General features: G+C 40.2%; 1 protein-coding gene across 1 annotated transcript in view; it reads right to left on the bottom strand.

Annotated features, from left to right (window-relative positions):
* Positions 1-15,196, bottom strand: part of PHLPP1 (PH domain and leucine rich repeat protein phosphatase 1) — a 150,996-nt gene that overhangs the window by 14,813 nt on the left and 120,987 nt on the right. The window contains exons 10-12 of the mRNA XM_068931584.1: positions 12,281-12,436; positions 2,955-3,155; positions 1,813-1,975 (exon numbers count right to left, since the gene is read on the bottom strand). Of these exons, the coding sequence (XP_068787685.1) occupies positions 1,813-1,975; positions 2,955-3,155; positions 12,281-12,436 (520 nt within the window). The remainder of the gene's footprint in view (positions 1-1,812; positions 1,976-2,954; positions 3,156-12,280; positions 12,437-15,196) is intronic.

Here is a 15,196-nt window from a genome sequence, read left to right as displayed (position 1 = left end):
GACATAATCACAGATGTGACATGCTTTGCTACAACCAGACTTATTTCACCTAATTACCAAATTCATACACAAACACCGAATTCTAAACTTACTTTGGCACTTTTTGAAGGCTCTCAAATGCCTAAGGCCGAGCTCCACTTAAGCTAAGTAACAGATACAGCCATTCAATACAAGCTGAAACTCTGAACTCATAAACACTAACTCCGACCTACAAAAATCACTAAGAGGCCCGAAGAATCCCTCTGCCCGTCAAGGCTACAACACTTTGAAACATAGCACCTTCCCCTGTGGCAACTAGTTTGACTTGTTTTACTTAAGTCAAAACCAGACTTTCACAATGATCAGGCATTTTTCTTCTACAAAGGTGGAGTCTTAAAGCACTCTGTCCTCTTAGGTGAAGTCACGCGCACTATCCCTGTGGTCCTAAAACAATGAATGACTTCCATGCCTCTTCTAGTAAAGAGAACTAAACTGTAGGGGAGCATAAAAAAGAAAATGCCCTGTCTTTCAAAAGCATTTTTCTGCTATGTAGTGTAGCAAAGAGTAGCACTTTAAATACTGATGCTTTTATGGAACATTCAGCTTTCCCAAAAAGCAACAACAAAAGGAAAAAGTTCTTTGCTCCCTATCAGCATGTTTACATTATCTTCCTTTTTTGGTTAAAAAACACCCTCATACTTTTAGAGAGATGTTTACTGTGCAGAGCCTCACTCCCCCACCCCAATTCTTCCTCTAAGAAAAAAGGCTTTACTTCTAATTGATTCTAAATGGCCCTTGGTTTCCTCTGGCCATTGTTCCAGGGAGGGAGGAGTATTGAAAAATCCACAAGTTTGTTTGAGATTTCCTGGCTAAAACCACAAAGCTCATCTTTACGTGTACTCACTGTCCAACAAAATTATTGCTCCTGCTGTTTAGCATGACCCCAGAAACTGAAGCACACACACCAGTCTGGGAACTTAGCCTTTTGACTTTACCAAGTGTGTGAAGGACACTTCAGTTTGTTTTGACCTCACAAACAAGTAATAAGTTCTCAGAGAACTACAGATAGCCTTTTTATTTGTGTTATCACAAGATATGCACACTTATGAGTTAACCATCTTCCACTTTCTAATCTCCTGAAATAGCACAAGACCTGAAATATTCTGCATTATAACCCAGACTGAAGGAGAAAATTAATTCACAAAAGATAAACAGTAAGGTTCTTCAGCATACTCAAGCAAAGAACGCCTTCTACAAGAAACAGCGTCAAGAACAGTTCAGAATTGCTTTTGGAAGAGCATACAAGAGATAATTAAGCATTCTTGCAGTGGTACAAAATATGACTGCAATTAGCTTGCCTATACAGTCAAATTCTCTGTTCCTGGAATTTATCTCTGTCCCTAAGGCCTACTCCGTTTTGCAGCTTCAATAGTTTTTAAAACTATGAGCACGAGCTCTAGGCAAAGTCCATTTCCACACAATCATCCAACTGCCAAGGCAGTAAGAGTTAGTTATGCATAGCTTTTGCCAGATGTTTAAGTCACATCACAGCAGACTTGGTCACAGGAAAACTATTAGCATTTATTTGGCAGAGAAGATGGGATCTGGCAAAGGTGAGCGTATAATCAGATTGAGAGACTCTTCTTTCCTTCTACTCTGAGGCAGCACAGGAGAGAGCATTTGGCTTTGATTTCAGACGAAAAAGCAGCAGTCAAATCTCTACAACTTCTGATAATAATATACTATCCTGTAGCAACGAGAAAGCTGAAGGGAGAATATGATCGGTCAAGCGTGCATTATACTTACTTGTTCCAAAGTACATTCATTCCTTACCTTTATTTCAGAAAGCTGCATGACTTCTGGGAAGACTTCAATGCAGTTGGAGTGAGCAATCACAGTATGCATACGTCTACAGTTCATGATGGTTGTTGGAATGGCTTTCAGTTTGTTCCCACTAATATCAATTTCTTCCAACTCCTCCAGCTTAGCCATTTTGCTATGAAAATTAAAATTTGAGAATTTTTCTTTTAATACATATGCACATTTTATTTTAAAATGGTGATAAAAGCAGTGGTTTTCATTACTTTAAGAAAATAAAATGGCAGACTTTACCCTTTTTCACGCTAGGGCCCATCATTTCTCCTCACATCGGACGCTAACATAGTTGTGGAAAAAAAGCTGTGCTGCTTCTGTTGTTTTATTTTCCTTATGTTCCCCTTGCTCTCCAGCTCCTTTTCACTCTTCTCCCCTCTTCCTTCTCTCTTTTTTCAACCCCAGTTTCTCACTTTACCCCACTTTTTCTCCTCTGTCTTCTAGTATCCTGCTCATCCCTTCACCCCATCCCTTACTATACCATCTTCCCCCCCCTTCCCCTTGCTATTGAAGCCCAGCTGCCTAAAACATCACAAAAGGACAAAAATGTCTATTTATGGTAATCTCTTTTCCAAGGTTGTACCCCATCACCATTACAGTACACCTGACACTTGAAAGATTGCTGACTAAAATAAGAGTGAACTTAAAGTAGAATAGTTCATCTGAAACCGCTGTCAAGGGAGAAACTCTACAGCGAGAGGACCTTTTCTCCTCAGTGTAGTTTAGTCCACTTCCAAATGACATTTTCACAAACCTCCCATGAAGAGAAGTCCAACAGGTGTGAGCAAAGTGACTAAGTTAGGGAAAACAGAAAATTTCTTGCTTGACTCCAAAAGCACAATGTCGTTGTGTGAAATGAGTCCGGCTAAAAAGAATTTCAAGTACAACAAAAACACACCAACCAACACGTAGAACTCACTTGTCTGTGCAATGCAAGAGCGCACAGCAATGCGCAAAAGGACGTAACAGATGAATCCATCACTGTATATCACTACATTTGAAACAACTCGTGCCACCAAATTTCTGTGCTGTTTAGTTCTTGCTGCAGAAATGTTTTATGTTGCCCACCAGCGGGCCTGAGGCAGGAAAACACCGTTACTTACCTTGCCGGGAAGCTCTGTAGGCGATTGTAGGCCATGTGCAAGATTTTGAGGTGCGGATGGCCTGTTAACAAGGGTACACATTTATCTGTGAGGTTGTTATTGGTCAAATACAACTCCTGTAAGATGCTATGGGTTTCTTCAGAAAGAGTGGCTGGAGGAAGCATTTCCAGTTTGTTGGCAGAGGCATTAAGAAACCTCAGGCTGCAAAGAAAAGTTGCATAAGGGAGTTCAGTGAAGAGTCCTGCAGCTTTTGTCCAAAATACAAATAAAATATCTACATATGAATTAAGAATATATAATATTTACAAAATAAATTTCAGAAGCAACAAGTTCACAGCAACGTATAGAAAGATCAGAAGTCTAGCAGTACATAAACAAAAATTCTGATCATGTTTTAAAAATGAACAAACATCAGCAAATAGAGTACTTTTAAATCCCTCTAGCCATTTATCGAAAATTCAGTACCTCTAACATTGCTATACACGTGCTTCACAAGTCAGAGTAATAACAAATCACATCATTTCCGTAACCATTCCCCACACAAATAAATTCTGAATCCATCAGCAAGGAACCATGACAGCACAGATGCCCTTCAAGTGACTAAAAAAGCCACAGTAAAACACACATCAATTTTTTTTCAGTATTTAAAACGTTGGCTAGGTCACAGGTAGCATTTTAACCTGCAGACCTAAAAGCAGCTACAAAGTATGAGAAAGTACTCTTGGAATATTTGGATGACTAAAAATGCATAAGTCACAAAAAGCTGAGATTCAAGCAGTAATTTGCCTTTTGGGTTTTAAATTGAGATAGAGCTCATCTTCAATTACAACAAAAACAGTTATATATTTGCTTGCTGATCTATGCAGAAATAAAACCAGATTTCTATTATATTTTCCTTGTTAATATTTTCTGCAGACCCATCATAAACAGCAAGGACTGAAGCAGCACGGAGCTATTCCTTCTTTCTCAAAGAATTTTTCCCAGAGTGGGAACAAGACATGCTGAGGCACTGGCATTGCCAACTTTTGCAAGTGGAGTACCACAGACGGAGGATTCACATTCTCATTGTGGAGTCTGGTGATCACGGAAAGCCCTAGAGATGAATACACACACTAGGCAACTTGAGGACTAGAATTCCCACAGGCAATTCCACAGAAATGGAAAAATAAGGTCATTTATCTTTAGTATCATAATTGCAGCATGACCGTGCCTTTTTAAGAGAAATAAACTCTCTCTCTTCCTTCCTCCCCCGGTTGGAAAAGGCTGCCTAACAAACAGAACTTGTCATGCAGAGGTAAACGTGTGCATGCCAGTCTGCAGTGACCGCACAGCTGGGCTCAAACCAGGCTGCAGTGCTCCTGTCAACTAATGGGAAACAGCAGCTGCAACAGTCAAAGTTACTTCCAAGAAACAAGACTCAGAAATGAACTTGCTGAAGCCTACAAAGCCAGCGCACAGGAGACAAAAGGCATGTGTGCTCTTGTCGTTGACTGATCTTAAGAGAAAGGTATAAAATATTGATAGCTCTTTCCCCCTTTCACCTACACAGGAACTCACACTGGCCTTTAAGATCTTCTAATGAATGGAACGGATTTGCAAGAGTTGCAGCTTGCTGAAATTTGCTCAGCTGCAAATAAGGGTCAAGCATGCTACAGAGAAGTCATGTGGTATGCTGAAGGATTAAAAAATATATATATTTCCATTAAAAGTAAAAATCTCTCAACACTGCATAGAACTGAAACTAGGTTAGCTGGTTTACAGAGGCAGAGGAGTCTACTACAGAGAAACACAGTCTAATCCTCGGGCTCATTCATTATTCACAAGGGTGGTAAAACTTCAGAGGAAGAGGAGGAGAGGAGAGGGAGGATTAGTATAGGAAAGAAGGGAACAAACAATTGCAAGGGTTTTCAGATTACTTATTTATTCTAAAAAGATGCTGTTCAATTTCACCCTTTGGGTAGAACCAAAAATATATTAAGCTCAAAGCCGGATTATTAAACCGAAGCATACTACATCAACAGTTCCCCTATTTAATTAAACACCAACAACCACACCTATTGCTAAAGTAGAGGCAACTACTGTTTTGGCAAGATCATTCTAACATGCGTGATAGTCTTCCCTCTCCACAACAAAGGCACTTTGATTAATACTAAAGCCACAATATCTTTTGTACTAGTCAGTACAAAATGACGATCTTCAGCGCAGTCTGGAAAGGTTAAAGGGGTTCCCACTTAAAAAGTCATCTTCTTATAATCCAACATTACCACAGCTCAGTCAATAGAAGTGTTTGAACTAGGTTCCACCTACAACCTCCAGCCCCTTGAGAGCAGGGCACTCTCATAGAGAGTCTCAACCCGGAAATAAGCACCAGCTGCTCCAAGACAGTTTTGGGTGGATTTCAAAGGAAGACATGAGGCTCATCTCCTTGTATGGCCTTGTGGGAAGCGTGAACTTTCACAGGGATATGTCAGGGATGAGAAGGTGGCAGTAAAACATCTCCCAAGAAAGAGCATTTTCTACCTTGAAGGGGAATCCATATTTTACGTATGGTCCTGCAGGCTGCAGCAGAACAACGTGCAGTCTTTCACAGGCACCTTCTTTTAATAATCAAATGGACCAGTAAGCTACAGAGGCATCCTACAGCTGTAGGATGTTCTTCATGCACAGCACAAAGTATGCTTGCTCAAGTACAGCTAGCCCAAAACACAGCTGAAAGCTTCAGTAAGAAAAAGTGTATTGCTCTGATAAAGCTGAAACTGATATAACGTATTATACTGAAGCCATTTCAAATTCAAAAGAAAAATGAATCCAAGAAAAGCTCTGTCGCTGTTAATAAAATTTCAACATTGGTGGGAGACAACAAGAAATCTCAAACTATTCCTTCACTGGTATTAAAACTGGTTGAAATTCTGCATATTCCTGTCCAAAAAAAGTTCTGGTATGTACATTTTCCAATGGGGAATGGGAGAGAAGCGTCATCCCCTCCAGCACCCTCTACCTGCCTCCACTTTTGCCAAATCTTCCAGAGCAATTGGTGTGGCAACGCTGGAAATAAACCCCTGGCACCCTGACTTGCAGTTCAGGGCCTTGATGTTATCAAAACACTGAGGTGGCTAGCAAAATCTTGCCAGCAGTTTAAAACAGGAATCCTGCAAGTAGCAGGCTGTCTCACCTTCCCTATACACATTAAATACTTACCTGTGCACACTAACAACCACGTAGCACTCACATTCAGGTTCAGAATAATCTCTATCTGTAGCTAACATCATCTCAACTGAACTAAAACTTTTTTAAAAAGAACAGGCTGCTTATTTACATGTTCTTTTTGACCAGCTGCTACATTAAAATGGTAAAAAAAAAAAAAAAAAGTTATCAGCCAATAAATCTTTCGATATAGTCTCTGGACTAAAAAAAGAGATATTATTCTTTGGACAGAGAGCAGAATGAACTAGCAGTTTGCTACTGTGTAGAGCTTTGCTAATTCTACGCTAGAACCTTATATCTGAGAAAATCAGTACTTGACCATCAGGTTTTTTCCTCAAGCTGATTTAACACAGAAGTCCTCCACCAGGTTATTTCCTGTCCTCTCTGTCTTCATCCTCATGCAGCGCACCAGATGCTCCCTTAGAAGGCACATCTTACAAATGCCCTCCAGAGGAGTGGAAATTTACTTGGGCACAACTGTTCCCATCTCTTGAGTGCTTGGACTTAAAAAACTGATTCATGTTCCTTGAAGATATCCCACTCACATTGCTTATCAGATGGAAACAGAATGTCAAGTATTAAAGCTCAGTCCAAAATTAATTGTTTCCCTTTCCAATTCCACCCACATGCTACACCACCAGCTCATGAAAAAAGTACAGCACCACTACAGAAACCTGAATTCAACAGCCCTCACACACACCCGAGTATAATATAGTGAGGGAAGCATGAATTAACAAGTACTAAAAGAGTGTTGGGGATTAAAAAAACTAAGGCACTGGTAGGGAGATGCCAGAATTCTTCAGCTTTGACAAGGTGCAAACTCTCCTCTGAGAACACTGAACTCCGGCTGGAATAAGTCACCTTTCATTTCATGCGGTATTAATGGTACAATCCGTTGATAGACGGCAATCCGTTGGTGGTGGTGGGGAACACGACTGTCCCAAAGAATAGACTTGAATTGAGAAAATGGATCTACTTGAACCAAATAAATCTAATATGCATACAGCATTCCCATGCATTCCCTATTTAAATCAGGCTTCTGATGTGAATTTTAACTTCCAAAAGCAGAGGAAGAAAATCTTCTGCTGAAAGCAGTAAAAAGGTTCAAAAATTTGTCTTGAACACTGATGTCTGCCTCTAGTATATACAAAGGCTAAATATGGACAATTCTTAGATCTCACTTATACAGCATCTCCACAATTCTTCACCATTTTCTGAGGTAGCTTGGTAAACTTGGCTTGCTGGTAAGAGACACCTATCACTGGAAAAATGCAAAGGAGTATGCTAAAATGCTTAGGAACGTGTGACATCAGAAAGAGCAACACAGAGACAGAGCGTCCAGTGAAGAAGCAGTAGAAAGTCAAAACCACTACGCTTAGCCTGAACGTATGGATAGACTTGGAAAGACTATTGCAGCTGCAAAAATAAACTGAAATGAAGATATCCAGTTTAGCCTATGCCTTAAGGTCTCCATCAGCACAGAGCCGGAAAAATACACAATTTCCTCTTCAGTCCTTTTTGCAGAGAGACAACCTCAAGTTCTGATCATCTAATCCTAAAATGATTTATAACTGTAGTAGCAAGTGAGTGAGAGGATAGAACCTGTAAGATAAGCACGTCTGGAGGAAAGTCACGACAGTTTTGCCAGTCCATGTGAAGCTGGTATTTCTGCTCCTTTAGATGAGGATGAAAACATTCAAGTGAATCTGGTTGATGGACTGCCAAAAAAAGTACTAGCCAGTGCTACTGCCTCAGCTCTTACTTTCTAACCCATGTTCAGCTGTTTCATTAACTGATATTTCCCCGGTTTCTAATATATCTGCTTGCATACTCTAGCCTACTAGCAATACCAAAAAAAAAAAAAAAAAGTATACAAATGAAATTAAGTATTTCTGCAACTGAAGTGTGTGCATCAAGCGTTCAAATGGCTCTTTGCATTCATTTGTATTTCTTTCTTGTTACATCCATAATATGATTGAATACTTACCGCCAAAACAAAACAGCCACAGTGATGGAAATGGCAAATATTAAACAAGAGTAAGTTTAATTGAGTTACCTTCCAGAACTCCACCAAAAAACACAAAACAAATCAAAACAACAACAGTAATCACCAAAACAGACAAGAATAGCTGAACAAAGCTGAAAGCAAGTATCAAGCAGAAAAGAACCCAGAGGATAAGCTTTGAACAGCCAACGGTGCCTCGGCCACCACAGTTGGCCACTGCCAGACACTGCAAATCAACAGAAAGCCCTATATTTAATTCAGGCAGATCATGGTTATAGACCTTCACCCTCCAACTGCTTTAAACAGCCCAACGGTTGTTTTAAGGGTCTGACTATGTGCAAGACAGTCATATTAACTGGAAAGGAAACTTAGGCAAGAGGCATACCCACAACCTTCATTCCCGTGTCTCCATTTTTTGACCCCACCTGACCACAGCCATTGCTTTTCTACCATACTTAGCTGAAACTATTAAACGCTTGCCCATGTTATATTAAGAACATTTGTTCAACATTGTTGTTCAACTTTTTGGTGTGAACCTGTGATTTGCTACAAGTTGGTCAAGGAAGACAGTGAAAAACCTGTATCAGAAACTGGAGAGAGAGGGAAAGGCATCTGCCATCACAACAAATGAAGTAGCGGACAGAAACTAAGGCTACGGGAATGCAGGTGCACAGAGAAAGGTTAAGGATGCTGCTTGGGAGTTTTTCCCGTCAGCCATAGCACTTGCATGAATTCTGTGTTTTCACAGCATCTGGTAGTGAGAAACGAACGCATTATCTGGCTGTCTCTGTGGTGCACATCTTGCCAAGAAAATCTCCACCCCATAAGAGAAATTCTAGCTAACGTGATCAAGATGTGCATACTTTCAGTGGAATAAACAGAACCAAGTTCTGTCCTGGTCATAGGAGTGTTTTCTAGACAAGTCCTCAATTTCTCCTCACCTAATAGCTTAAAATAGAAAATTAATTAAAAACGAGACCAACACACAATATCCCTAAATTACACTTTTCAGCAGAGAATTAAACACGCCTGCTTATTCCTTTTTATCTGTTTGAAGGGTTAAGGAAGAAAACTGATGTCCATGGATTCTACTGTGAAGAGAACAGAGGTCTTTCAGTATATTTTCCTTCTTCTTCACGAAAGTGATACTCCCCCTGGGCGTACCAATGCACTGATTTCCCTGCCTTTCTTCAGATGTCAAAGCCTGCCAGTGCCTGTGCTAAAGTTTGCCCAAGGCACTTCAGACCCACTTAATCAAATATTCAGGATTGAGAAGGAGAAAGTGTTTATAATTCACAGCATGAAACTTCGTGTCAAGACAAGATATCATCTGTCATCTGCACAGACCTACATACCTTTCCAAAAATGAACAAACAAAGCAACCAACAACCAAACTAATCTTTTCAGGCTCCAAAAGGTTTATTGAGAGATAAAGGTTCTGTGAGGTGATTTGTCCAACATTACATGCTGGGAAAGATCATGGCAGACCTCACAGGGAACCCAGCTCTCTTGACACGTCTGGCAGTACAGATTGTGCTTCCCAGGGAACGCTTTCAGTATAGTAGCATTTCGCCTCTTCTTCTTCTTTTCATTTTAAAAACAACAACATCCCCCACCCAAACCTCAAAACCCCAAATACCCTTCCTTCCTCGGCCCAGACCCACTTCTGTTGATACTTTGCAGCTTGACAGATGCAAACATCCGAGAAAATGCCAAGGTTATTTCCTGTACCAAATTCCAAACTTAAGCTCACGCACTGTGGACTATCTGCACTAGTATTTTTCCTTCACATTTATCACTTGTTCAGCAATGATAGGTGTACCAGCATGGGATGGGTCAGGCATTTCACAGCCAAGTCATCTAAACCAATAGGGGGGTATGCAAAAAGGAAAAAACAAAAAAAACGCCACCCCCCACAAAGTAACTGCTTCTGCTGTTCTCATGAACGAGGGAGGCTGCAGTGACGCTGAAGTGCCAGACTGGGTAGGATCAGTGCATCTCCTGAACACCTGACTTTGCTGATACCTGCAGAAGAGCTGGAAAACACATTCCCTATACTGCTGCTGCGTAATGTTAAACCAGCAGCAGGGAGAAAGCTCAAAGTCTGGTGCAGCTACAGAATACTGTTATTCTATGTATTTTCAGTGCTACCTCTTTTCAGCCTATGTTTAGCGAACATACGGAAGGCTACCCCTAGTTTTGATTTTAGCCTGTCCTTATTTATTTTGGTGTCACAAAAAATGAAACTGTCTACAATTTTGTAGCTCAGTTTAAAAAGGTAAGCTGGAGTATAAAAAAAATTGTGTGGCTTCTCTCTCACTGCCAAATTGCATTGATCCACATTTTAGACCTACAATCTCTACATCTAATTTAATGGAGTACTTATCTTTTTGCTTTTAAAAATACATGCAGCTTTCTGAAACTTATTGAAAGGTTTCTTTCCTTTCCAATTTAACATACAGAAATTTCAACGCGGGACCTGTAAACAGTGTTGTTTGTTTGCTTTTAATTGACCTAACCTTGGCAATCTCTTATAAAAAGTTTTTTACAAGGTTTACCTTTTTTAAGTTCACACAATCTAATGTACAATAGTTTGAAAAGTCATCCACAAGACAATTATAGCTGCTGTAGCCGCTAGCGTGAAATACCTTTGCCAAATGAATAGCCTATTAATTTTACCACTTTTATACAAAATATTATAGGTGATCACAATTACTACAATAGCATTGCTAAGACTCCTTGTTTGGACTGTACTTTTATGCAAAGTCTCACATCTAACAGTAGGTTGACATCAGAACAATGCTGATCAATTGATTTGTTCCAAAAGTGGTGCCCTACACAGGGCTGACCGTGGAAAGACAAGCAGTCAGAAGCATCAAGAAAAAAAAAGGAAAGAAAAAAAACCTCAGAGAATAAAAGCTATTTTATAGATTTTTTTTTTTTAAAGTAAATTAAGACTGAAATGTCATACTAGTTACCAAAACTAAAACCTTGCCATAGTAAAGTTCATCCTGTGAATGATAATTTTTAACCTAAAATATAGTTTCCTGGAAACATTACTGCTCAGAAGTCAGTCAGGTCAAGAGTTTATTTGGAAACAATCTCAACCACCAAACTAATTCTACAACCCAAAATGATGTGAACCCTAGGAAATTTAAACAGAGGTTCATAACAGAATAAAAGTGAAGGACACTTAACTGGGGGATGAGTTGAGACAGTGAGATCACTGCTCCTCTTGCACCTCCCTACCTCTCACAAGCCACGTACTCCTTTTGTCACAGTCAAGAAAGGAAATAAAATCCAACAACACACAGTCTCACTGCCTGTTAAATTATGCATGGCCCAAAACAGCCAGAAATCCCACAACCATTTGTTGAAGCACGGAGGTATGAGGAACACTGGCATTAAGCAAAGCAAGACCACTCACCATCCCCAGACTGTGCTAGCAGCTTCTGCTATTTTATCACATGCCATTAACCAGAGCCACCTTAAAGGATATGCTTATATCCAGGAAGAAAGATTCCGAAGACTCTGAGACTCAAGAAGCAGCGGTATAAAAATAAGATGACAAAAATCATATCAAGTGGTGACACCCGGTAAATTAGCGATAAACATTTGAAAGGCATAAAAATCTCACAAAGGACAGGGGAAACTCCTGTGACTGAGTTATTCTGCCAGCCTTATGCACAGATTTTGCTTTGTTTGAAAGGCATAAATAAGTCCCAGCCTGTGATTGAGAGGAAAGACGTTTTCACACTCCAACAGACAAGGCTAAAATACGTATTTAAAGAAACTGCCACTAACCCATCTCAGCATATGTAGCTGAAAATAGTATGTGCTTCAGCTTCACTGTACAGCTAGATTTCACAAAGTAGGTGTACAGCAGGAGCTTGGTGGGGGGAGGGAAAAAGCAACCATATAAGGGAACAAAACCAGAATAAAAAGATTTTCTGTTTTGGTGAGTTTGGCAGACATCTGCTCATATCATAGAAGGCCCGGCAGCTTTCGAAACAGCGGAACCTCAGATAACCCCTAGTTGTTCCTTTCAGCTAAGGAAATAAAACATAAAGCCAGGTTCCTTACACGCAAGTTGAGATCAGCATGGCTTTATATTTACCTGTCTGCTTTCAGAAGCAGATTAGATGGCAGCTCAAGGAGCTGGTTGTGTTGAACATCCAGGACTTCCACTTGAGTTCGTTCAAGCCGATCTGGTAGCCTTCCTAACATGTTATGTCCGGCGAGCAGCTTACGCAAGCTGCTATTGTAAAACAACCTTAGGGAAATAAAAACACCAAAAATAAGAAAAACCTAAACTGGAAAAATTTGCTTTGAGAATTTTTAGGTGAGATATCACAGCTCTTTACAAGAAAGTGATTCAGCCAACTGATTAGCAGACGTGGTATTAATTACACACAGATCTGAGAATATCTTCCCACTCTCCATCAACCTCTTAAAAAGGGTGAATGTTCAGAGACTGGGAGGGAGATTTAAGGATGATTAAGGAGGGAAAGCAGTGAGAAAGGGTTATCTTATTGCACTGTAGGAGATATGAATATAGAAGCATGATGGTGAAGTGGATAATTGCTAACAACGGCTGTGGAAAACTGCACTTGTGGGATCCCTCTAGCTAATGGGAGGATTTAAAAAGCATGGATGAAATCACCAGCCACCCCACAAACTTCATAGTACTTTACTCATCATGTGCTGACTCATAATCCAATGCTATTCCCTACCCCCCATTTTCCTTTCTCGTTAATACCGGACTAACACAAAGCCTCCCTTCCTGTTCTACAGCAAATGAAATTTATCTAATCCGCTTTATTTTCTTGAGCTTTCACAAACGATAGATGACCCACAGTCCCACCCCCCTGCCACATTTTTTGAGGAGGGGAGGCACCGTAAGGAGAAAAGAAAGGACTGCTGTACTGATCAAATAGCAAAGCTCAAATTTGCAGTAAAAACAACCTTATAAGGAGTTCAAAATCTGGACCTAAGGACCTCAAACAAAATGCTGTTCATCTCAATTCTGAGCAGGAGACATTTTCAGCAAATTAAAAAGAAGCTACTCTTCATCTGCCACCCGTTTTGCATTCTCACTACTGTACTGTTTAATGCTGACCTGTTTCAACCAAAGATCCTCAAATTACTCAGCATTACAGGAGAAACCTCCTTCCCTCTCTCTGTTACAAAGATGACCCAAATACACACAAACAGCCTTTCCTCCACCCCTTCCCTACATAAGGGCAAGATGCAGTAACACTGTAGGTCATTGGACTATTGCGCCAAAATAATCAATAAAGTATGCTGAGTTTTTCCCTTGATGGATACAGTCATACTTTTATCTATGTGCCAGTGCTAACAGTTATCTCAGTTGGGTGGATTGTCTGCATTATGACCATGGATACAAGTCAACAGCTAGCCGTATCAGTCAGGAAGGCTCAGCACTGCACAAAAAGTCTTAACATACAGTGATAAGCACATTTATTACGTTTTCATCATTTAACCATTTTAGTTTCATTTCACTCTTATTTGAAAGTGCCCCACAGCTATGGGCTGGCCTTTCTATTCTTTTCCTTTCTTAATCAAGACTGGCCAGTATCAAAACCACCAAACATAATAGGAAAAAGTAGAGTTGGGTAAGAGCACCTACCAAAAAATTAGCACATTTGGGGTTTTTTTTTGGATTTGGGGGGGGCACGTTATTTTTAACTTTAAAAAAAAAAGTTCAAATCCTAGCGAAAACATGAACAATTAACTTTTCAGTAGGAAAGTATTTTACAAATAATTCAGAAGAGCTGAGGTGTTTTTTGTTGCTGTTGTTTTTGGCTTGTTTCCTCAAGTTACAAAAGCACCAAAGGAACCAGGCTCCCTGGAGAGAGCTGAAACCACCACAGCATCCAACTAAGAAAGCTCCTGATGAGCCTGGGACACCCAGTTTCCAAGGTGGGTGGGGAGCCAGGGCTGCTCTTCCCTGTGGGCAGCTTACCAACTTGCTCAACTCCCATAGAAAGTTTAGATGAAATCAAAAAATTCCCAAGGGCAAGTATGATGCTCAGCATCAGATGCACCTTCTGACAAAACATGGTTTGGTAAAAACGTTCAAGCAGCTCCTTTAGTAAGCAACTGTTCAAGAGAATATGATGTTGAATACAAATAGATCTTTTGCATTTGTCAATAAACATAGGAACAAAAATGCATACACAGACATCTCTGCATTGGTGGCAACCAGGTCATTTCAACAAACCCTTAAAGCATTTTATTTTCCTTGGAGAATCTCTGGCAACGTCAGTTTTATAAAAATGAGTTTGTACTGTAGAGTTAAAACGTACGTGTGATTTTTTCGATACTTTTACAGCAGAGATGGCTCTATTACAGCCTAACAGCATACATAGTTTCCATTTCTTTAACTGGGGCAACAGACAGTCCTCTAACTCAATTGATCCAACTCCTTGCCTTCAAGGATTGCTTTCTTGTTAAAAGAGGCGAACTCAAACTCAACGCTGCAGTTTGCTTTGATTAGGTGTGACCTTCATCCTTCTGGGAAACTGTTGGTCAGTCAAGGCTTGGACATTTGTGGTTAGGATTATACGCATCTTCCTAGGAGAGGGTGGTTCACCTGCTTCACAGGTCTTTACAGAGAATCAAAAGCAAGCAGCGGTGCCCATGAACGCACCTACTCGGCACTGGTATTTGATACTTACAGCATTTGTATTTGAACTCGGACCCAAGTTTCCCTAAAGATTAACGGATGTTCAAAGCCTGGGTTTTGAACTGGGCTCTAAACTGAACTGACTTATTAGGAGCTAAGTTATCTAGACACATACTGCAAAGAAGAACTTCCAAAGATAAGCCATTTCCTGGGGTTAATGATAAGATGGCAGGAGAGACAAGTGGGATGCTGACTGTACCTAATTTCAGCTAATCATTAATCTCCCAAAGATATCCGGTATGCCTTGACAGTCCTTGCTGTTATGAAGTGCAAATGAAAAGCAAATGAACTTTTGCTCCGCCACCCTCTGAGTAGGTGCAGTTT

This window comes from Struthio camelus, chromosome 2 (genome assembly GCF_040807025.1).
Source record: "Struthio camelus isolate bStrCam1 chromosome 2, bStrCam1.hap1, whole genome shotgun sequence".
NCBI classification, from domain to species: Eukaryota; Metazoa; Chordata; class Aves; order Struthioniformes; family Struthionidae; genus Struthio; species Struthio camelus.
This window is presented reverse-complemented; position numbering and strand designations above follow the sequence as displayed.